Genomic DNA, 24,552 nt, shown 5'->3' with positions numbered 1-24,552 from the left:
TAATGTTTACTTCTGGAGTTGTGTACAAAGTACCTTGTAACGATTGTGATAGATGCTATATTGGTCAGACAATTCAATGGTTAAAAAATAGGTTGAGACAACACAAAAATGACATAAGAACAGAAAAAAGAGCGTGTGCGTTAGCACAACATAGTCTGGATAATGAACATCATTTTAACTTTAACGAAACACAAATAATGGACGTAGAACGGAATTATTACAACCGAATATTCCTAGAAATGTACCATATAAACAACAACAAAAGTGTTAGTGTTGTTTTCGCCATTACAAAATAAAAAAAAAATTTAATTTTGGTTGAATTGTTTTTGGTTTTTTCAAATATTGTATTTCCTGTTAATTGAATCCGTTGGCGAAAGTACATGTGTGTCACTCGTATTTTATTATGTATTTCTTGTTTTTATTCTTTTCCGTAAGGACTTGATATTTCAATCACTTGTGTCCGCGTTGTCGAACAAATAACATGTGGTGTCGGACAGGTTCTCTTTGTATAAGTTGGCTTATTTGACTAAGTATTATTTTACTCTAACTGACTTTAAACATAATTTTTAATTTGTTAATAGGTTTGTAGAACCGAATCATCCTAAAGAAGAAACAATATAAGTTTCGAAATATAGATGTTTTAAAATTTAGACCCCTTTTTTTGATGACCTTATAACCTGAAGTTAAAGGGAAAAAAAATTTTTTTTTTTTCTAATTTTCAGATAAAACTAAACATATATAATAAGTTAAGGTGGCCGAGTTGTACAGGGACCCGGACCACTATCACAGAGAACATCTGTAAATGGGGACGATACTAACGTTTAGTCATAAAAATAAAACTTAATAATAAATAAATACGTTAAAATAATAAAAACGTAAATAAAATATCACAAGTTAAAATAATAAATTAAACAACACAAACTCAGGCGGGCTAATTTTCGTCAGCTTTATTTTTGGGTCACGGCGGTTGTCGAGGAAGACCGCCGCGCCACCGTTGGAGGGGGGTATCGTAGTCCATGAATTCGTGGTAGATTTCGATGGAACAACGATGCGCTATTAACGAGATTGTTAATAACGACTTTTGGTCGGTTAAACCCAAAACGGCTAATGCTTGCCGGGTCTCCTTGGGCATAGCCCCCGTTACGTACCGATCGTTCCTACCACGATCGGTAGGACTTCAACAGCGGTCGCCCCGAATCTGTCCTGGAGGAGAGCAGCAATGGGGTATATTTTTCGATCTTGCTTGATCGTCCCAGAGCCAGATAATCTCCGTCCTCGTGGCGGACTGTAACGTCGACCACGAAAACCCTTTCCCGGTTCTTTAACACCAGGTCAGGTTTGAGATTCCCGCCACGAGAGTAGTGCAGACTGCACTCCCTCATGATCGCTATCTCTGGCATCTGCTTTGTTATGCGGTCCACAACGAAGTCGCAAATTTCGTCGTGGCGGCGGATCCTCTTGGCCTTAGTGTGTACGCATTGGCCAAGGATGTGCCCCAGTGTCTCCGTCTGAGAGCTACACCTCCTACAGGAAAGATCGCCCTGGGGTATGGCTCTGTTCATCGCCGCCCTATCAGCGCATGAATTAGTCCGAATTTTAAGAGCCGTAATTTGCGGCATGGCTTCAGGAGCGTAGGGTCTCGAAGCCATGCATTGGCGATAGTATCGTCGGTGAGTACCGCGATCGACTCTTCTTTTCTGGCCCGTCGTTTGAATCCGACGAGCTCAGAGGCCGTGACTGGCCATGGGAGCCGCTGCGATTTGGTCAGACGCTCGAGACATTTAACCAAGGCTGTGCCAATCGCAAGAGTCTCGTTACAGTCTAGACCTGCCCAAGGAGTTATTTTTACACCGAGGTATGAGAGGCACCCTTCCGGGCCCGTGTACGGAAGGGTTTCACCGTTGCCTAATTCCAACCTGGGGTCTACTACAGTCCAGGAGTCTATTATGGGCGTAATACCGAAGCAAGCGCACTTTGGCGCCGACAGTGTCATACCTAGACCGGTTGTTAGGTACTGCTCGGTAAGCCGTAGTAGACTGCGCGCCTGTGGTACCGACTACGCAAGAAGTATCAGATCATCTGCGAAGGCGAGGCACGACACATTTGTGTTATCGTCAATGCGATATCCAGGCTGGCTTTCCAGCTTATTTAGCAGAGGCTCCATAACTGCATTAAAGATTGTGGGGGATAAGGGGTCACCTTGCTTGATAGCCGACTTTTATTTTAATGTTCACATCCCGGTAAGCGTCCTCCACCAAACGTACCACCGTCTGAGGAAGACCTAATGCGCGTAGTGAGGTCCCTATGGCTGCGTGAGGGACAGTATCGAAGGCTTTACTGATATCAAGCTGCACTACGACCAGGTTTTTGGCGTTACTTTTCGAGTGTAGCAGCAACTAGCTTAGGATGTGCACGTTATTGAAGCACCCCGACTCGTTAACGAAGCCTTTTTGACGGGGTGTGAATTGGACGGCTGCCCGGAAGCGCTCATCTATTATACCCCAGTAGAGTCTGCTCAACAGGGAGGAGATAATAAGGGGACGGTAGTTCTCGACCCGGTTACCGACCTTACCCTCCTTGGGAATCAGCAACGTCCGATTCATCCTCCATGGACGTGGCTGTCTGCCGCTCAACATGATGATGTTGAACAGCAGAAGTAGTATAGATTCGCCGATTCAAGAACCTCCTCCTCGAACCTGCGTTCTAGGAGGAGGTTCTTGAATCGGCAAATTTTTTGGGGGTCAGAGGAGGTTCGATGAGGAGAGGAGGTTCTTGAATCGGCGATTTTTTGAGGGTCGGAGGAGGTCAATTAACTTGAGAAGGTCATGTTATTTTGACGAAAATATTAAAAATTTATCTTTATTAAAAATGTATCTTTATTTAGGTTATGTTATTAAAAATTTATCTTTATATGTAACCTGTTTACCTAGATGAAAACAATTACTATGTTTATCCTTCGACGCTTCTCAATGAACTGTTAATGTTTTCGATATATCTCTTAATTTATTATTATACACAAAGGTATACGGTTTTGAGATATATAGGTATACAAATAAGTGAGTCATAACTTACCTGCGAGATATTTTTTTATTTTATTATGTAAAGGTGTACGGGTATTTAAGAATATGCGAGGAGGTTCTTGAATCGGCAAATTTTTTGGGAGGACAGGTTTGAGGAGGAGGTCAACTAACTTGTTAGTAGATGAGTCATGATCCACCTGCGAGATATTTTTTAAGAGCTTCTTAATAAATTTGTCATGCGTTTTGTCTGACGTCTCACAATATAATGACGTGTTAGAGCATGTATAATAGATATATTCGGTAATGATGTGAAATATTACTCCCCCCACCAGCAACCTTATGTATTGCTATAAATACAAACGTTGGTCGACGTTGTACCGCAGAGTGTTGTGCTTCAGAGTAAGGTTTTTGTGTATTTAGTACATATTAAAAATATCGTGTAGATTTTTGGTGCATTTAGTACAGAGGATTTTTAACGTAACGAGTAAGTAATTCAAATGTAATACAAGTAGATAATGTACTAATGTAAACAATAATATTGATGTTTAGTGGCAACCAGACCGAACCCCAAATGTCCAACTAAGAGAGCTGCTGTAAATTCATTTGAAAAGGGTGAAAATAAAAAACCTGCCCGAAACATCAAAATGGAGGGTAATTGTAATGAGACAACTGCAACAAATGTGTCGCTAGGAAGTGATAATCAAAGAAAAAAGGATGTGGTATTCGATGGAATTAATTTGTTGGCTTCCGACTTAGCGGAGTACGTATTTCCTAGCAATCAACAACATTATGTAGAAAATTGTGGAAAGTTACCTTTCACAAGTAACGTAGTATTAAATGAAGCAGTGAAAAATAATCTCCAAAAAGGTAATCAAGCGCCATTATTCTCTGAGAGTACATATTATTTAAATAAAAGTCGAACGAAATGGATATCGGTTGGCATGTCTGCCAATCTACATTTTGATCCGGTTATAAGATTAATGGGAAAAGGACAATGCATAACTTTTACCGAAGACGAATGGAAAAATGTGATTAATAGCAGACAATTGATTATGAATAGTTTTGTTGGTGATTTATCGGCACCACCACATTTCGTTGTAAGCGGCGTGACCTGCAGCAGCCAATGGATAGAAAATGTACGAAAAGTGTTGAAAATGGAAAGGGGGTCAGAAATATTTTACCTGGCTTACGACTCGTTACACGAATTGTGGAAACTTAGCGATTTAGTTTCGAGTAGGGTAGAAGTATTAAAGTGTATGGAATATAAAAATTATTACGATAGCGTGATCGATGTGGTATCAACAATGCAAGGTGATATAAAATCGAATATATTGGTTGCTTCAAACGGTGCACCAAGTGAACATTTGTGCGTAACTAAAGAACTGCTCGTATACGGTATGGATAAGGTATTACTGGATTTAGATTTGCACGCATTAATGAAGATATGAAGTGAATAAAATGGAAAAAAAAGTGACGTTTTGCGAATCGAAAAATAGAGTGTACCGAATGCACACTTGGACGTTTGCTTACAGACAATCAAGGATAAGTGACTGGGAAGAAAAGATGTTGGACGGAATTAGATTTAAGACTAGGATAAGAAACGTAAATAAGTTATTAGAAAAATATTTAGATGTAGATTATAGATTAAATATATATCAAGAACGTTTTAGCATTGTAGAGTAACCGAAATGTTTTTAACTGAGTAACAATTAATTTTTAGGATATTAGTAGATTTAAGTGTAGCTGAATAATAATAATAATAATAATATTAATAGATTTAAGTATAAATTAAGAGCAAAACTGTTTTTGTAAAATATTTAAAAGGAATAAAAGCTTAAAGCACAACAGCAGAGCTTCATTTCTAGTTTTTAACTGTGAAGAAAAGGAAGAAGGAGTGAAATTATAAAATGAATTTGTTAGAACCTAATCGTAACAGTTATCGTTTGACAGGCAAACGAATTGGTCGAGGATTTTTTAACAAGTTGATAGATAAACTTCCGATAGAACTTCATTTGCCAGGATATAATTTTTGTTGATTATCGAGAGGAGATCGAGGCGTAAATCCATTAGACGAAGCGTGTAAGAAACACGATATAGCATATACGGTCAGTTCAAATTTAAAATTTAGACACGACGCAGACAGAGCATTATATAAAGCAGCGAAAGAACGAATACGAAATAAAGAGTCTACTCTTGGAGAAAAAGTGGCATCGTCCGCAGTTGCCGCCTTAATGAAAGCAAAAGTAGCGGTCGGTATGGGCGTAGGTAGAAAAAGAAATCGTACGGGTCGACGACCTTTAAAAAAAGTCCGAACGCGTGTAAAGCGTGGTGGAGCTATATCTTTTGTAGATGCACTTCGATTCGCTCGCAACGCAATATCGAGATCAGGTGCTAAGAATTTGTTGACAAACGTTAAAGTGGCGTACGGAGCTTTGAAAAAGATAAGAAAAAGAATTTCCGAACCTAGAGGTCGAGTTATTCGAATTCCGAAAACGGGAGGATTTTTACCTTTAATTCCCCTGTTCGCAGCTTTAGGTGCCCTAGGTAGTATCGGCGGTGGTGCTGCCGCTATTGCAAGAACTATAAACAACGCGAAAACAGCTAGAGAGCAATTAGATGAAGAACGAAGACATAACAAGGCTATGGAAGCAAAGGCCGTAGGTAGCGGATTTTATATAAAACCATATAAGAAAGGTTGCGGTTTGTTTATTGAAGGAAAGGGGAATAATGTTGGCGGCACAGGTTACTTCAATAAACCCTATAAGAAAGGTTGCGGTATAACCACTAGTTCAAAAAACCGAATACCTCGTCGTGCGTTAACTAACGTCGAGTTGGAAAAGTTTGCGAAAGTACTAAAAATTCCACATTTTCGGGGTATATTTATGAGAGACAATCTCCCGAGTAAGATTAAAAAGAAGGAAAGAGGTATTGTTAACTTGGATAACTTGAAAGGACGAGGGACTCATTGGGTCGCCTATAAGAAAGACGACAAGGACATATACTATTTCGACAGTTACGGTGATTTAAGACCGCCATTAGAAATTGAACAATATTTGCTGTCAGACGGTAGGGGTGGTCAAGTAAAGTATAATTACTGTCGATATCAAAGAGAAATAGATCAAAATTGCGGACAGTTGTGTCTGAAGTTTCTAAGTAATAAAAGGACCTATTAGAGTCTAGAGACGTTTAGACGTTCAGAAGTAATGGAGAAAGAAGCAATACACACGACATATACATTTACGTTGACTGGAAAGTCATCTGAATTGACTTGTAATTTTAATCCTCCGATCTATTTGAACGAATTTGGTAGTTACGAGTTGGCTCTTTTGAATTTCGAAACGTTTAATAGTTTAGCAAACGTTAATAAAAACAACAACGTAATCCAATACGAAGATAAGACAGGACATTTTAAAAACAATATAATAGTACCTGTTGGAACGTACGATATTGATGATATTGCCGAGTTCGTGAATGAACAGCTAGACAAAAGACACGCTAAAGGAGTCGTAATAAGGATTAAGGGGAATAATAACACACAACATTCTTTAATAAAAAGTACCCGTCGAATTAATTTTGCATGCGATAATTCTATAGGGCCGTTACTTGGCTTCAAGCCTCAAATATTACCTAGAGATACGGAAGTGGAATCCGATTTCGTAGTAAACATAAATAAAACGAACGCCTTACAAATTTATTGTAATTTAGTGACGGGATCGTATAATAACGGAGTTCCCGTGCACGTTTTATATCATTTTTTCCCAAACGTTCCGGCAGGTTTTAAAATAATCGAATCACCACAACTATCTATTTATTTACCGGTTTTAACGAACGTGATTAGTAGCTTAACAGTACGTATACTTGATCAGGACGGAAACTTGGTAGACTTCAGAGAAGAAGAAATAACAGTGAGAGTTCACCTGAGATCGATAAATTGAATTATTTAAATTTGACTAACGTTATGACAGTGTTATATCAAAACAAAAGAATGCGGTGGTCAAGAAGAGACAGAGCGAGAAAATTGTTTAATGGAGAAAACTATAAAGCGCGCGTCATCAGTCAACGTAGCGGCAGTAGAAGACGATCCATTCATCGATTATCACCAGTCAATCGAAGGTATTTAGTTCAGTTAGGATACGAAGTGTTAAAGTAATGGACATTTTAAAAGTAACGGATAAGATAAAAACAGATCACTCTATCGTAAGTTATGAATTCCATTCGCATCAACCGTTTGGATCGACCACGTTCGATAACAATGACGAAATTAGAATTTCAATTCCGGAAATAGATAATTATACTTTACCGAGCGAGAGTTATCTATACGTCGAGGGTAGCGTTCGTAAGTTAGCCGCGGACGGAAGTATAACAAAAGATGCCAGCGCAACGGGGCAATTGGTTAACAATCCCGTTGCATTTATGTTTAGCGATATTCGATATCTTATTAACGGAGTACATGTTGATGGTGTGCGGAACGTCGGTATAAGCTCATGCATGAAGGGTTATTTCTCATCTACACAGAACGAGGTGGTGAAATTAGAGAACGCCGGTTGGCACATAAAACCTTGGAAAGATGATATCGCGGGTGTTTCAAAGGCTTTAGATAAAAATGGAAATTTCGGTCTTAGCGTTCCGCTAAAAACGTTGCTAGGATTCGCAGAAGATTTCAGAAAGATCATGATGAACGTTCGACAGGAACTTGTGCTAATTCGCGGACACGATGATACGGACGTCATCTTTCAACCAGCAGCCGCTCCGAACGACCAAAAATTGAAATTGATCATTAATAAAATTATATGGAGAGTTCCTCACGTGGCGGTGGGATTACGCGAACAGTTGGCATTAACAAAACTATCAGAAAGAAACGTAGACATTCACGTTCCTTTTCGATCGTGGGAAATACACGAGTACCCTCAATTACCTCAAACTACGAAGCAATCTTGGGCCGTCAAAACTGCTCCACAATTGGAAACGCCTAGATTTATAATCATCGGATTTCAAACAAATCGAAAGGGTATATTTAAAGGAAACATGGCATTATTTGATAATATAAACTTAACGAACGTAACCGTTTTCTTGAATGGAGAACGTTTTCCGTACGATAATTTGAATGTGGATTTTGATAACAATCACTATGCGATTTTGTATGATATGTATTCAAGATTTCAGCAAGCATACTACTATCAAGAAAGCGAACCTTTGTTTTCACCGGAAGAATTTAAAACTTACGCGCCGTTAATTGGAATCGATTGCACGTATCAACAGGAAGCAATACATAAAAGCGGAGTAGAAATAAAAATCGAGTATTCAACGAAAAATCCAATTCCGGAGGGTACGACAGCTTACGCATTAATTCTGCATGACAGAGCATTTGTGTATTCGCCTCTTACGAAAATGGTTAAGCAATTAATATAGTGGTACTGTTGAAGCAACGTCATTTAGTGTATCTCTAAACATCGAAGGAAACGTTTGCATATAGTGATATAGGTATTATGGATATTATGGTTTTTCAAAGGGATTTTATTATTTTGGACATTCAAGGTTTCACGATAAACGATGAAGAATTTATCCCAAAGGAACTGGCTTCTTACGACAGTAATCATTGTATAAGTCATTACGTGTTTCAACCTAGTCGAAGCTTTTCTTCACTATCTACCAAATTTCGCAATACGGCGAATTGGTTAATGAGTCATCATCATTGTATTGATTGGAACGACGGGTTTGTTCCTGCGTCTCGTTTCGATGAGATCGTTTGTTATTTGTGTCGTTCGACAAAAGTAGCGTACGTAAAAGGACGTGAGAAAGCTACATTTTTAAGAAGAATTTTAACAATACCGGTAAAAGAATTGCCGGAAAATGAATGCAAATTGGAGGTTGGTGCGCCGATGTGTCCCTATCATAAAAAGAGACCAAGTATGTGCTCCTTATCGAATGTTTTTTATTTATTTTCATACGTATTCAGACATCTATAACTATATGTAAACGAATTGAGAAAGGCAGACGGGTAGTAGCGGTAGAGCAGTTCAAGATGGAACGTCTTTGGCGGTTAGTTACCAGGTTGGGACTTTCAGCTTTTATAATTAATAAAGTGTGGGATATTATGGAAAGATACGAATCTGATTTATCTTTTGCGAATATTAAAAACTACGAATTATGTTATTTACCAATCGATTATTATATCAATAAAGTAAAGCCATTAGATTTGGCGGCGGTTTGGTTTAAATTACCGTTGAAGTATAGAAACGATGAGCGATTACAAAGCAAGCTGCCCTGTTTTGAACATTATAATTTGCCTCATTGGGAAACGCATATTGATGGTCCACCATCGGCAAGAAAGGATTGTTCTTTATGTATGGTTTAGTATATAAACATTGTCAGTTATAGATTGTAAATTAATAATAATAATAATAATAATAAAAGATTGTAAAAAGTGTAAAAAGTTGTTTTAATTTAAAAGAAAAAATAGTTAATCTAAATGAATACATGGTATGTATACATTGGGTTGGGTTGGTATGACTTGGGTTGTACATTGAAAAAGTATTAAATTGGAAGAAAAAAAGGAAGAAAGAAAGGGGAAAAAAGGAAGAAAAAAAAAAAAAAAAAAAAGAAAAGAAAAAGGGAAAAGGATTGTTTATTGAAGCTCCTCCTATGCTCCTCCCATGCTCCTCCTCAGGCTCCTCCCAAAGTGGAGATGGAAGAGTGGGGATGGGAGTGGGGGAAATCTAAAATTGCTGCTCCGGGTTTCGCCAGCCAGGAATCCTTTCTGTTAAACAGTTTTGACATAAACCTGTTGAACATGTCGACTGTTGAGAAGGCTCTGGATCCAAACGTGCAGCCTAATGAGCAGCCGATGGATCCAAACGTTGAATCTAATGTGCAGCAAGCTACGGCGCTTCCAAACATCGCAGGTTCCTCGAAAGTCGACGATAAGAATGTGAAACACCTTTCACTTTCACTTCGTCGAAAGTCGGGGAACCGTGAACACCGGAAGAAGGGTGCAGGTGTGTGGTTACCGCCAGATAAGTATAGAGAGCTTCGACGGGAGACCCGTGCTCGTTCGCGAAGTACCAAACACAAGCGTGTGTCAGTTGAACCTGCGACTCTGTCAAAGGTTGAAGTGACACACTCGGAAGTGGCTAGCGGCGATGAGTCCAACGACTCTCTTTCTTTAATGGCGGTATCCCAACACTGCACCGAAAACCGGACATACCTTAAAGCTATTAATGCAGCTTTTGTTTCTAAGGCTTCTTCTTCTAAAGCTTCGTCGATTCCCACTCCCCCTACTAACATAAACATTCCTACCATAGAAATTCCCTCATTAAGCCCGAAAGTACAAATCTTAAGGGTGGACACAATTCCCGCTACTTCAGTCATTTCCGATGTACCTGCCAGCCTTTTTTCAAATGCAATGTGTGCAGCAGTAGAAACAACCAAAGAGGAGATTTTGACCGAAATTAATATTTTGTATCAAAATTTTTATAAAGACCTTCATGCAAAGGTACTTCAATTGCAGACCTCTTTGAGAGAACTTGCACAGTTTAGGGAAGGGCTGGCGTCGAGTTCTAACCACTCTTTAATAACGTCACTCGACATCACCGTTGCAACATTAACCGTTGAAATGAAAAAAGCAGAATTCATTTTGTCTTCTTTACATACTAATAACTTCCCTTCCTAGCTAAAAAGATGTCCGGTAGCAACAACTTCGGGAGGGTGCTCACGTTGGAGCGAAGAGTTGCGTCATTGGAGGTCAAAGTAGATACCCTGTTTCAGCTGGTAGGCTATATCTATAATCTTTTTTGCACGTTTTTAATTTCATAATCTTCTTAGGTAAACAGTATTGTCTCAGAGTCGGCAGTGGTGAGAGGGCAGGTGCATGTTCAAAACATGCACATACACCATTGTTCGACTGGGATAGAACCACCGACACCTGAAGCGCCTCCGCCCCCGTATGAAGTGCGGGATGAGCAGGAAGAGGAGGAGGAGTGGTAACCATTTTTCCTCCTCTTCCTTAGGTTAGGTTAGGTTATGTTAGGTTATGTTAGGTTAAATGGTTAAGGTATTATACTTATTATTATTATTATTATTCTTCTTAAATATATGTATATATAGTTTCTTTTGCTATATTTTCATTCAGTCTTATCCTGTTAATGTTATAATTCATTTAGTACGAGAATCATGATCGACGAGAGATTAAAATGTTTACCGCAACTTCTAACACTGCCTATAGTAAATTTTAGTAATGGTTCGGTCGAAGAACACTTTACAAGACACAGCAATTTATTTGGTGGAAAATGTAAGCGAGGTTTAATTGTAGGACCCTCAGGTGTCGGAAAAACAAATGCTATGTTATCGCTTTTAGTTGCACGTAATGGGTTGCGCTTCCTAAACTTGTACTTATGCTCTAATTCGTTATACCAAAATAAGTACGATTTTTTAAGACGTTTAATTGAACCTATAAAAGATTGCGGTTACTATGAATTTTCTAATATAGACGAGTTCATTCGACCGGAAGATGCGAAAGAATATTCGGTAGTCGTATTTGACGATGTTTCCTGTACAGGTCAAAATGTCATTAAGGAATTTTTTTCGTATGGTCGACATAAAAACATTGATTGTTTTCTAATTTGTCAAAGTTATAGTGCAATTCCAAAACAATTAGTTCGTGATAATTGTAATTTTTTGGTGTTATTTAAACAAGACTTAACAAATTTAAAACACGTATTTGAAGATCACATAATGAGCGATATGGAGTTTCATCGGCTAAAGGAAATTAGCGATGCTTGTTGGGAGAATAGACACGGCATCCTAGTTATTGATTTAGATTGTAGTGTATCTAAGGGACGTTACCGTAAGGGTTTTGATAAATTCATTGAAGTTTAAAACTAACGACTTCAGCTGTACAGTTCGTAGTAACTTCACATACATCATACAATGAACAAGACGATAGCTGCAGAACTTATCGCGGCACGAGAAGTCGTGAGAGACAAAATTCGTTCTTTAAAAGAAGACTTAGAGGAGTCAAGGATTCGGTCGGAAACCGCATATGCACCCATCGCAAGACCCTTACAGGATATTGTCGCAAAACTTGACACTGCGCCTTTACTATCCATTCCAAAACGAAGTTTATCTCCAAAAGAAGAAAAATTGATATCTAAGATACAACGCTACTCGCCGGATATTTCTGACGTACCAGCTAAAACCGAGACCGAATATTTTATTCGAAAACCGAAAGTTCCATTAAAAGAACAACGACGAAAATTTGCTACATCGACTCCTGAAAAAAGGTTGGTATCTTCTCCCACGTCTTCTCCTCTTGGTCCATTAGCTCATGCAGAAGAAGAAGTATATGACGTTCCGCCGGGCGAAGAAGAAGAACTCCTCGATTCTAGCGAGGATACCGGAGCTCTTATTTCGGACGCACATAATCGAATAGAACGACTTAAAGATGAAATAGAAGAAAGATTGGAGTCTCCAGAGGTACAAGCCGCTTTGAGTCAGTTTCATCCTTTGCCCAGAACGTATATTGTTGGTTTAACAACTGATTTAAAAGATGATTATGATCGTTTATACGGTGTTCGCGAAACTCCCGAAGGTTTCTACATTGGAGTCAGTCCTGTTCACTTTGAGGATCAGGATATTCACGTTGGAAACTTCAAATATACGGGAACCGTTGGTTTATATGATTTACTATTTAAAAATGAACCGGGCAAATTTACAATTCAGGACATGCGCAACTACAAAGATATCTTACTACGTTCAAATGCTCCGTACATTAATTACATTCCAGAGGCAGGTATGACTACTGAGGACGACAGTGGGAAATTTCAGAATATTATCAAGCCTATCGTTGAAGGTAACAAACCCAAGGTGCATTGGGCTAAATACTGGCCGAATCCGAAGAAAAAAGTCGGTGGTGCATTACAAAAACAAGTCGTTCCTGGGGCTCTTATCGAATACGAGTATTGGGACGATCCCAACGAACTTGTCGACAGACTGCGTTTGTTGATGGCCTCGCAAACTGCAGGTCATTCTGCACATGTCAATGAAATATCATCAATAATATCGGAGCTAACAGAGGCCGAGATTATACGTTAAAATATTATCATAAATATACGACTCTCACATTTTTTGTTTTAAAACACCGACGTTTGTGAACTAGAGCAGATGAGTTTAAGCAAGTTCGGAAAACATTCGTCTAGTATGACGATCGATAAGTTTGGTAAACACGTACACGGACACAACATTGCTGCTCATTTTAATAAACGTGAAAACTTACAACGATATTTCAAACAACCAACAATACTTACGTTTAGCGGAGATGGAACTACGGATACAACGGATAATTATTACATTATTCAAAATTTAGGTTACGTAAGTAAATATATAAACTTTTTATATATTGGTGAAATAGTGAAATACCGATTTGAAGGAGACGTTGAAATGATTATTAACGGGAGTATCTTCGATCCAAATAAAAAGTTAAATGTTCTCTTCTTTGGAGATAAAATAGTTTGCAAACCCACAACGAAGACCACTTTACTCAAGAAACCATTTATGGTAGAACTGCTCATTGTAATATCCAGAAAATGAGCGATATTAAAAGGTCCGTCGTAAACGAGTTGCACGCGTCCGCGAGGAAAAAGTATAAACGCAGAAGTGTTATTATAAAAGGTTTAACGGACTTATTTCAATCTGATTTAGTGGAGATGATACCTTATTCAAAAGCAAATGGTAATTTTAAATATATTCTAACAGTTATTAATGCTTTCTCAAAGTATGGATGGGCTGTACCACTAAAAAACAAAACTGGCAAAGAAGTTACGCGAGCTATGGAAACAATTCTATCGGAAAAGCGGAAAAACATACCGAAGAATCTGCAAACGGATAACGGAAAAGAATTTTACAATGAGGATTTTAAAAAGCTCATGTCACGATATCACATCAATCACTACAGTTCATTTTCCAATTTAAAGAGTTCTATTGTTGAACGGTTTAATAGAACAATAAAAGAAAAAATGTGGAAAGAATTTAGTATGCAAGGTAACTATCGTTGGTTGGAATTGCTTCCCAAATTAATTCTGGATTATAACAACCAAGTTCACAGGACGATAGGAATGAAACCTAGCGAGGTAAATAACAGAAACGCATCGACACCGTTAAAAACTGTTTATAATTACATAAAAATTGCCGATCCTTATACCAAAAAATTTAATGTCGGTGATCACGTCAGAGTGAGCAAGCATCGACACGCCTTCACCAAAAACTATACTCCCAATTGGTCTAACGAAGTGTTTACAATACATTCTGTTCGTAATACTTTCCCAACAACATATCTGCTCAAAGATGCATCCAATGAAAAAATTATGGGTGGTTTTTATCGAGAGGAATTACAAAAAGTTAAATATCCTGACGTCTACTTGGTGGAAAAAGTGCTACGGCGAAAATGAAATCAAGTGTTTGTGAAATGGTTAGGATTAGGTCCGTCTCATAATTCTTGGATCTCAAAAACTAACGTTCTTTAAAACGTATAAAGACCTATTTAAAAGTTTACAAGACTTTATTAACAATCGAACATTACAAATACATTATTATTATTCTTTACAATTTTTTTAAAATTAAATTCATTTATTCGCATTCAATCTTTTTATCAACCAATGACCCCACGCCAAAGTATTACATCCGTTCGGTAATATGTATCGTTTATCATCGCACGATGAAAGAGCAATTTTATTCTTTAATTCGGTATACATAGTATGAAATTCTGACTTAAAAATGTATATTTTTTTATGAACCGATCCGCCACATTCAACCACACGTTTATAATCGGTCACGCTTAAATGTTTATCTATAACATATTTCTTTACTCCTTTAGCCTTTTTTACATTATCATTCAACAAGGTGATGCAGTACGCCTTAGCTCCTGTTCCAACAAATGACGTTATGCACCTGTTTGGATATTCATCTTTCATTCTTCCCAACACAGATCGACCGCGAGGTATATTGTGTATATTCTCTAACGGATAATTGGACGTGTCAAAAAATTCAATATTTTCTTTTATATCCTCATATACATTGGGAGTAGTAATTTCTAGGATTAGGGAGTCAGTATCGGTGTATAAAAGTGTTATGTTATTTCCATATTTAACTTTTAAGTAATCATAGAAGAAGCTGTACATTACGGTTTTCGAAAGCTCTAATATACTGAAACCCACATACAGCGGTTTGCAATAACGAACTTCCGCGACGTTCAATTGAACGGCTATCAAATTATCGCAAAATATTTTCGAAGATTTAAAATTTGGTTTAGCTATTAGGGCTTCCACGCCCGGTTTCTTATGACGACATTCCCAGTGGGTAACTAGTCTTATATCCACTCGCTTTTCCACATTTTCCATTGTCTTACCGTATACGATGTTATTCATTGCTTTGTAATGATTTTTTTCAAATTCATTCTTAGCTTTCGCACGTTTATCGGAATTGAAATCGATGTAGCTCCGCATCCAGTTGGATTGTTTAAATTCTAATACTCTGTAAATCTTCGTTAGTTTCAATCCGAACTTGATACACTGCTTTAGATTCACGTAATGAATGATGTATTTTGTTTTATTTTCCAAATTTGCTATTAACTTTGCATTTTTTGAACCTGGGGGTACAATCCGTTCTGGACAAAATGGCAAATCGTTGTGTTCATCATGTATTGCTTCCGGATACTCTAAATCTACCTCGAACACGTAACCCTTTTCGGAATCGTCTTCCGTATTGTAAATATCTAACTTTTGAATCTCTTCACCTGATAGCCATCGAAATCCCCCCGTCGGTAATTTTCGTCTCATTGCGTGTCCATACAAATTCGTAGCGTCGAGATACAAAATATAAGATGGGTCTTTGGTTTCATCAAATTCCATCATTAATTTATTGTTAGCCTTCGCACTGCGTTTAGTGCACATACTTAATCCACCGCGAATACCATTTTTAAAGAAGTGTAACATGTCTATGTCCGTTAATAATTCTAATTTTACCCCTGTCATTCGTAATAATGCATCCCAACCGAAGCCCGGCGCTGTGAAGTAATGACATGGATCTAAAGAGTAATACTTCATCGAGATGGTTCGGAAATTCTCAAATACGTCCGCCAAAAGTAAAACGTCAGACGTTAAATAAATGTCGCTATATTCGCCTAAAGTGCGACAGTTAAATAAGTTCCACACCGTTTGTGCACGACAATAATTTTCTTCGGTTATACTATCGTCGCATAAAGTATTGTAAAAACTACTTCGATCTGGCAGAGCGGTAAGATTCAGCTTTTCGAATGAATCCACAAAGGAATACGGAAAAACTCCTTTCTGACGTATAAGTCGAAACTGTTCTTCGTTCCTAAAATATTTTCTGATTTGAACGCATTGGTTGTCTTCCAAAAATGAACCCAACTTCTCTAGCGATAAAGCCATAAACCTAAATGAATCCACAAATCTCAATTTCATATGAACCCGCCTTAGCTTTCCCTTGCTGTCAATGTTTTCTCCTACGATAATTTTTTTCGAAAATGATATATACTTTTCTTTATTCTGTGCTATAACGTCCACGTCTTCTTCTTTTAATGCCATATCTTTCACAAACATATGACAATCGTAGTTCGAAAGATTGTGAAAGAATATCGGTATGAACTTTGGTAATTGATAATTGATGTTACATACAGCATGTGCGGGTCCTCTATACAACCCAGTTAGGTGATCATGATCGCACACTTTATTACCTTCTTTTATTTTGTGCGAACAAATGTGACAGATATCCTGCATCTCATGTATTAATCTATCAATAGGTGGTAATGGGAGCATTTCTTTTGGTTGGCTTAAATAATTTTTGTATATATTCAGAAGGTCATGTTCCAACTTGCTCATGAAAATTTGAGCAGCATTACATCCGCGATATATTTCGAACTTCGACAATGATTCGTCATATGAACATTTTATATAATATGCAAATGCATAAGGTTCGTGTTTGAAACATTTGACGGAGTATGAATTATCATCGTTAAGTCTGTTGCTTCCGCATCGGCGATCGGTTTCTGTAATGCTTCAAAATCTGCATACACCACGAACGGTATTTTTAATTGTCGTTCAAAATTTTCGAACTGTAGTATATTTTCCTTTTCTTCATTTCCATATTTATTTATTTTCAAATTTGTTGTTGGTAAAATTGCCCTTACCTTGCTGCAATCGTCACTTTGATGACGGATAAGTTTATTTTCTGACGTAAAGAATGCCAAGCATCCGTCGCAAATATACTTTTCATGACCATTCTGCGATGCTTGCGATGATAGTAATCGAGACAGATTTTTTATCCAACAATAGTGACTATTCCCGGAATCATTTGTAACCAATAATAAATTTATATGTCTTTCTTCTTTTTGTCGACATATATACATTGTAATTATGTCATAATTCATAACACCGTCTTTAAAATACTCATTTATTCCATATACATTAATAGATAGTTTGTTCTGCTTTTCAAATACAGGTATATCTCGAAATTTAACTGGAAAAACAATATTTGAATAGTCTAAGCCGCAGTCTAGGTAATTCGGATACGAAGATGTCCTCTGTGGTAAACCGTTCGGTTCATGTAGTGCGGATGTTACAGCCCATGCAAAACATGCATCATCCGCGTTTTGTATATTTATCACAGCACGCTTTGCTTTTATTTGCGATGGTAGATCGATGTAATTAGATGCTCTGATAGGATTATATTTGTTTAAATTTAACTCCATATAGAGAATTTGCATTAAAGTCCATCCTAAATAAAATATTGAAACATTTATTTTTTAATATATAGGTATATTATGTCACATTACGCTTACCTGAATCTCGTTCCTGGAATTCTGACATTTTTGATGAAATTTCATCAATAAATTCCTTATATATTTTATACAGATCCGACGCTAATGATACTACCTTATTTTTCGTATTGAATGATTTTATTTCACAGTCTTCCTTTGATTGTAAAAAATACAAACCAAAACATTCCATATTTAATTTTACATTTCGGTGAATATCGATTGCGCTTTGTATTAGATTTAGTATTTTTTCTCGAATTCTATGAGAAAATTCATCCAAATCCACAAAAAAAACCTTCTTCACTTATTCGATAACTGACGATTTTGTCACCGAATGCTCCAGCTATTCTCTCCACTCCGTCATCGATTATAACAAAAGCGTTACGCTTGTGTGCGTTGCTTCGTAAATGTGCAGAGTAACATTGTCTATTTACATAATCATCGCAAGCCTCACATTTTACTGCTTTTGGAATTTGCGGTGCGTCAAGCTTGATTCTCTTGCCAATACAAGATAATCGTTGATGTCTTTTTAAATTGTCAACTCGAGTAAAACTTTTTCCACAATCCTCACACACGACCATTTTACAATTTAATGTTGTACACTTCTACTTGTTATGAAAGAACTACGTCAATACCACATTTCGCAGGCGTTTATAAACCCTCACCGCTCCTGAAACTTATTGGGGAGGAGGAGGATGCATCGAGTGCGTTTGTATACATGTATATTTATAACTCCGTATACCTCTGCATAATAAATTAAAAAAATATCTCGCAGGTAGATCATGACTCACTTACTAGTATTAAGTTAATTGACCTCCTCGTCGAACGTATTCCCCCAAAAAATTTGCCGATTCAAGAACCTCCTCGCATATTTTAAAGCTCCGTATACCTTTACACAATAAATTTTAAAAAATATCCCGCAGGTAGATCATGACTCACTTATTTGTATACCTACATGTCCCAAAACCGTATACCTTTGTGTACAATAAGTTAAGAGATATATCGAAAACATTAACAGTTCATTGAGAAGCGTCGAAGGATAAACATAGTAATTGTTTTCATCTAGGTAAACAGGTTACATATAAAGATAAATTTTTAATAACATAACCTAACTAAAGATACATTTTTAATAAAGATAAATTTTTAATATTTTCGTCAAAATAACATGACCTTCTCAAGTTAATTGACCTCCTCCGACCCTCAAAAGAATCGCCGATTCAAGAACCTCCTCTCCTCATCGAACCTCCTCTGACCCCCAAAAAATTTGCCGATTCAAGAACCTCCTCCTAGAACGCAGGTTCGAGGAGGAGGTTCTTGAATCGGCGAATCTATACTACTAGCAGACGGAGGACTTCGCGGTCCTAGCTCAAGCGGAGATCATTCCCCTTGATTCATTTGATTCCCTTGATTCATACGAGTGGTGCTGTCGCGGAGATCAGTCGTGTCTTTTGGTCTTCCTTCAATAATTTTTAATAGTGCGAAAAGTTTACGGTTTTCGCGATAGTTTTCATTCTTAGCTTAATCAAGAATTTATCCTGAATCTTTCAATTCAATTATTCTAATCAGGTTGGTGAATATTGTTTTATTATTTTTCGATTTGTTATCACGTCGTACGGCATGCCGTCCTGTTCCTTGTGCTCCAAGGCCATTTCCAAAAAAGCATCCGGTTTGTCGTGCGCTGGGTCGTGTGGGGGATATATCCACGCCTGCTGCGCCGAAGTTCCACCAGCGGCACTTGCCGCTTTGACGCTGCCCGGTTCATCGTGGCGCTGCCCCAGTTGCCGCGACTTGGGCAACTCGTCAATTATTGCGGCGGAGGATTTTGAGCCGGTCCCCGACGGAACCCAGGCTAATCAAGATACGCTTTTGGTTATATGCATTCAGTTGCAAGCACTGAATGAAAAATACTCTACGCTTTGCAATCGATTCACAGAATATGAAAAGGTAATCGGCGATCTACAATCCTGTTGCGCTGCGGTTGATTCCCTTCGTGAGGAGAATCGCGATCTGCGGCAGAGAGTTAATGATTTAGAACAGCACTCCCGTCTTTCTAATTTGGAAATTTTGGGTGTCCCTGAGGCGGCAAGCGAGAACGTAACGACGATTGTTGAAACTATCGGCAGCGCTATTGGCCTACCACTGTCGGCCACGGATGTTGACGTTGCACACCGCGTGAAGAGCTCGATTGCCCCGGCGGCGGATGGCGTTCGTCGTCCTCGCAACATCGTTGTTCGTTTTTTATCCCGCCAAACACGCAATAAATTTTTGGCCGCCTCTAAAGCCGCAAAGAAACAATCGCCCACCACGCCTGGTTTCGTCGTTCCTGGAGTCTCTGAACGGATCTTCGTCGATGAACATCTCTCTCCTGAAAATAAGAGACTGCTGAAACTTACTAGGGACGCGGCCCGTTCTAAAGGCTTTAAATACAATTGGGTGTCACAGGGGTCAATCTTCGTTCGGCGCAACGATAAGTCTAAGGCTGTTCCAATTAAATCCCTATCTGATCTTGAAAGACTCGACGGAAACTAATGGAACTAAGTGTTTATTACCAGAATGTACGCGGCTTAAGATCCAAGACCAACACACTCTTCTTGAAGACTAGTGACTCTGAATTCGACCTTGTTTGTCTCACTGAAACTTATTTGAATAGCTCAGTTCATGATGGCGAATTATTTGGCGCTCAATACACCGTTTTCCGTCGGGACCGTGAGTCTACACTGTCAAGCAAAAAAGATGGTGGCGGCGTTTTGATCGCTATAAGATCAACAATCGACTGTTTTAGACTTGCTGAAAGTGCGTCCGCTGAAAATCTGTGGCTTTCTGTGCAGTGCGGTGGTCGGTTGCTGTTTTGTTGTGTTTATCTACCACCCGCGGACTTTGACTCGCTTCACGCATTTCTGGTAACTTTGCATCGCGTTTGCGACCACTACCCTGACCATAAGATTTTGATTTTTGGTGATTTTAATCTACCTCATATTTCATGGTATTCGTCGCAATCGCTTGGTTTATTGCCATCGAGTGCCAATGATGCTCGTTCACGATTGTTTTTAACTTCGTTTTCTTATTGTAATTTTGAGCAGTTCAACGGCGTACGTAATGCTAACGACAGAACCTTGGACCTTATTCTTAGTAACTCCTATAACATCTCTGATTTTTCTCAAAGCCTTGATCCACTTTTGCACGCGGACACCCATCATCCTGCTTTAACTTTTTCAATTAAATTTAATTTATTGAATTCCCTCCGCGAAAACTGCTCGGGTAAATATCTTTTTCACAAGGCTAACTATACAGGTATCCGTACATCACTCGCGTCTGTAGACTGGGGTGCGGCTATTAGTCACTTACCAGTTGACGAGGCGCTTGAAGTGTTTTATTCAGTTGTTCGCGGAGCAGTTGATGAATTTATTCCTCACAAAATTACTTTTAAATGCAGATTTCCTAACTGGTATTCCCTGCCAACGATCAAGGCCATTAAGGAAAAATTAAAATTTCACAAAAAATGGAAGACTACAGGTAATCGCCTTCACTATGAAACCTTTCGTCTGCTCCGTACTCGGTCTAAAACTTTAATTGCAGCTGATTATAAGCTATACTTAGAGGCTACACAGACTAGCTTGTCCGATAATCCTAACAGTCTGTGGTCTTTTATTAAATCGAGGAAAAAAGGCAGCATGAGTATTCCCAGTAAGATGTCGTATGGTGATCGAGTGGTCGAGGGTGGGGAGGAAATTTGCAAACTGTTTGTTGACTATTTTAGTTCTGTCTTTGTTGATGGAACTTTAGTTGATATCCGCGACTGCTCTTCTTCGGAAATCGCACCTTGGTTCTCACGTGATGATATTCTACAGGCGTTGTCACTTGTGAATCCTAGAGCGGGTGCGGGTCCGGACGGCCTACCAGGCGTGCTTATTCGTGAGTGTGCATCAGTGCTTACTGAACCACTTTTTTACATTTTCAATACTTCTCTGCGAACGGCTATTTTCCCATCCGAATGGAAAAAAGCTCTAATACTGCCCATCCATAAGGCTGGCGACCGAAATTTAGTCGTCAACTACAGACCTATTTCTATTCTGTCAATTGTCTCTAAGATCTTTGAGCGTCTAGTTTACGATCTGCTTTTCTTTAAGGTCAAATCTTACATAATCCCGGAGCAACACGGCTTTTTTCGTGGTAGGTCAGTGGAGTCTAACCTAATCACATTTTCTAATTTTTTACTGAATGCTCTAGACAAAAATTACCAGGTGGATGCTGTATATACAGACTACAGTAAGGCCTTTGACAGAATAGATCACGGAATTCTTTTTAAGAAACTCTTTAATTATGACATCCCTGTTGGTTTGATTTATTGGTTATTTTCTTACATCTCTAGCAGATCACAAGCTGTTACCATTAATGGCTATCGCTCTTCCTTCAAAGAGATAACTTCCGGTGTGGCGCAAGGCAGTCATTTGGGACCGTTGTTGTTTCTGCTATATATCAATGACATTCATGCGTGTGTTCATTACTCCAAGTTTCTGCTATACGCTGACGATAGCAAAATATTTACCACGATTTGTTCACCTGACGACTGCGAAAAATTGCAGGAGGACTTGGTCCGATTACAGGCTTATTGTGTAAACAACAATCTTTTCATCAATCACGATAAATGCACGAAAATTACATTTACACGCAAACGCTATCCCATTGTTTTCGATTATTCCCTCGGCCCTAATACTCTTATACCATCTGATTGTGTTCGAGATCTTGGGGTTCTCTTTGATTCTAAACTTGCGTTTTCAGCTCATATCGATTTTATTGTTAATAAGGCCTCTCGCATGTTCGGATTTATTTGTCGTGTCTCCCGTCCTTTTACTAACTTATCCTGTATTCGTTCTCTTTACTTCGCCTTCGTTTCTTCTATCCTTAACTATGCATCTTCTGTTTGGAACCCTCAATACCATATATACATTGATCGACTAGAACAAGTTCAAAAACGTTTTCTTCGGTACCTATCACGAAAATTCTACTTACCATACTGTGATTACGCACAGCGATGCTTAATATTTGGAGTCCCTCAACTCTCTTCCAGGCGCATTAGTAACGATTTAATGCTGCTTTATAAAGTGAGTAACGGCACTGTTGACTGCTCCGCGATTCTATCTCAGTTACAGTTTAGGATTCCTGTTCGACCATCCCGTGATTTATCGGTATTCTACGTGCCTTGTACCAATACAAATGCGTTTTCTAACTCCGTGGTCCCTCGTCTCATGTTTTCTTATAACAATTTTTGTTCTGATTTAGACTTGTTTGCTACTCCCCGGTCTACATTTAGGAAATTGGTTAATGATCTCCCATGTGCATCTCGTCCGCCGTTTGACTTGCGACGTTAATTCTGTTTTTGATTGATTTTTTTTTTTCAATATTTTTGATTATTAGTTTTGTTTGTTTCACTTTTTTGTTAAATTTTATTTCTGTTGGTATTTTTTTTGTTAACCTGTTTGATATTTTTTTTTTGTTACTTTTTGCTAAATTCTTGTTTTTAGTTTATAATATTGTATATTTTTAGTGGATGCTTCGCTGGGCTTGTCCCGTTTGCATCCCAAATAAAAAAATAAAATAAAATAAATAAAATTCCGTCAAGGCCGGCCGCTGAAGACTTTTTGGTTCGTGCGAGGCGACGCACTATGGGGCAGGGAACCCTATTTCTAGGAAAAAAATTTTTTCCTGGGTTTCTTGAGTTACTTTTATAGAGTGTCTGTGAACAACCTATACAATGTCCTATTACAAAACATATCCCAGTAATCCGAAATCCAACCCATTGCTACTAGTTACAACTCTTTGAATATAATTATTTTCAAAAAGAGAATTGTAAGAGTAACGGCTTGAATTACGATGTTCAAATTTGTGAATTGTGAAACAAGTTAACAAACAAACAAGTTAACAAACAAACAAGTAAACATCAAACAAGTTAACATCAAACAAGTTAACAAACAAACAAGTTAACAAACAAACAAGTTAACAAACAAACAAGTAAACAAACAAACAAATAAACAATTAACTATTGATAGAGGATGAGTCACTGGACTCGTCATCAGAGGAACTTTCGTTAATGTTGTGCTCACACAAGAACATCTCAATAGCTTTAGCACTAAACTGATTTAGTTTTTTGCGAGGTAATGGCCTGTAATTAGATATGATAGGATCCGAAGAAATTATTAATAAATTTAAAATGTCTTGGTTAGTATCGATTCTTGATGTTCGTCTAGAATATGACCGTCTAAATAGTTTAAAATCTTTATTTCGTGCTTCCTGGGCTTTCTCGCTCAACTGTCCTATTGGCAATAATGAATTAGCTATTATTTCTGGTCCGTGAATTAAAATTTTATGTACCGTAGGTGGCATAGGGTACCAATCGTATTTTAAAATAAAAATTCGTGCTGTTTCGTGGGCATACAGTTTAAACTTTTCCGAATCAATTTTGTACCCACTTGCTATTATTTGCATTATAATATAAAACCTTTCTATAATGTCCTCGTCGATCTCAGTAATTTCGGCGGAAACTTTAAAGTGTTTAAAAAAAGCCGTTGCAGTGTTTCCGTCGTTACTACTCCCATAACCTTGCTTCGGCTTGTCGATTATTAATCCTAACTTTTCCCTAAACATGTGTTGTATTTTCTTTTTTCTGACTTCAACTATTTTCTTTGCTTCCGGTCCTCTCGCTTGCCA

The 24,552-nt window shown here is 38.1% G+C and overlaps 1 protein-coding gene and 1 long non-coding RNA gene across 2 annotated transcripts; both read right to left on the bottom strand.

Annotated features, from left to right (window-relative positions):
- Nucleotides 1–14,635: 14,635 nt before the first annotated feature.
- Nucleotides 14,636–16,849, bottom strand: LOC139432705 (uncharacterized). The gene has a single exon (XM_071201470.1). It carries the CDS (start codon nt 16,847–16,849, stop codon nt 14,636–14,638), a length of 2,214 nt encoding a protein of 737 aa, XP_071057571.1.
- Nucleotides 16,850–22,569: 5,720 nt separating this feature from the next.
- On the bottom strand, nt 22,570–23,172 carry LOC139429104 (uncharacterized). The gene is made up of 2 exons (XR_011639807.1): nt 22,858–23,172; nt 22,570–22,802 (listed from the first exon to the last, which is right to left on the bottom strand). It is a non-coding gene; the product is annotated as an uncharacterized lncRNA (long non-coding RNA).
- Between the last annotated feature and the right edge of the window lie 1,380 nt (nt 23,173–24,552).

Source organism: Onthophagus taurus, chromosome 2 (assembly GCF_036711975.1).
Source record: "Onthophagus taurus isolate NC chromosome 2, IU_Otau_3.0, whole genome shotgun sequence".
Taxonomy (NCBI): Eukaryota; Metazoa; Arthropoda; class Insecta; order Coleoptera; family Scarabaeidae; genus Onthophagus; species Onthophagus taurus.
This window is presented reverse-complemented; position numbering and strand designations above follow the sequence as displayed.

Coding starts and splice junctions, on each gene's coding strand:
- LOC139432705 (XM_071201470.1), bottom strand. CDS start 16,849: ATGCTCCCATTACCACCTATTGATAGATTAATACATGAGATGCAGGAT.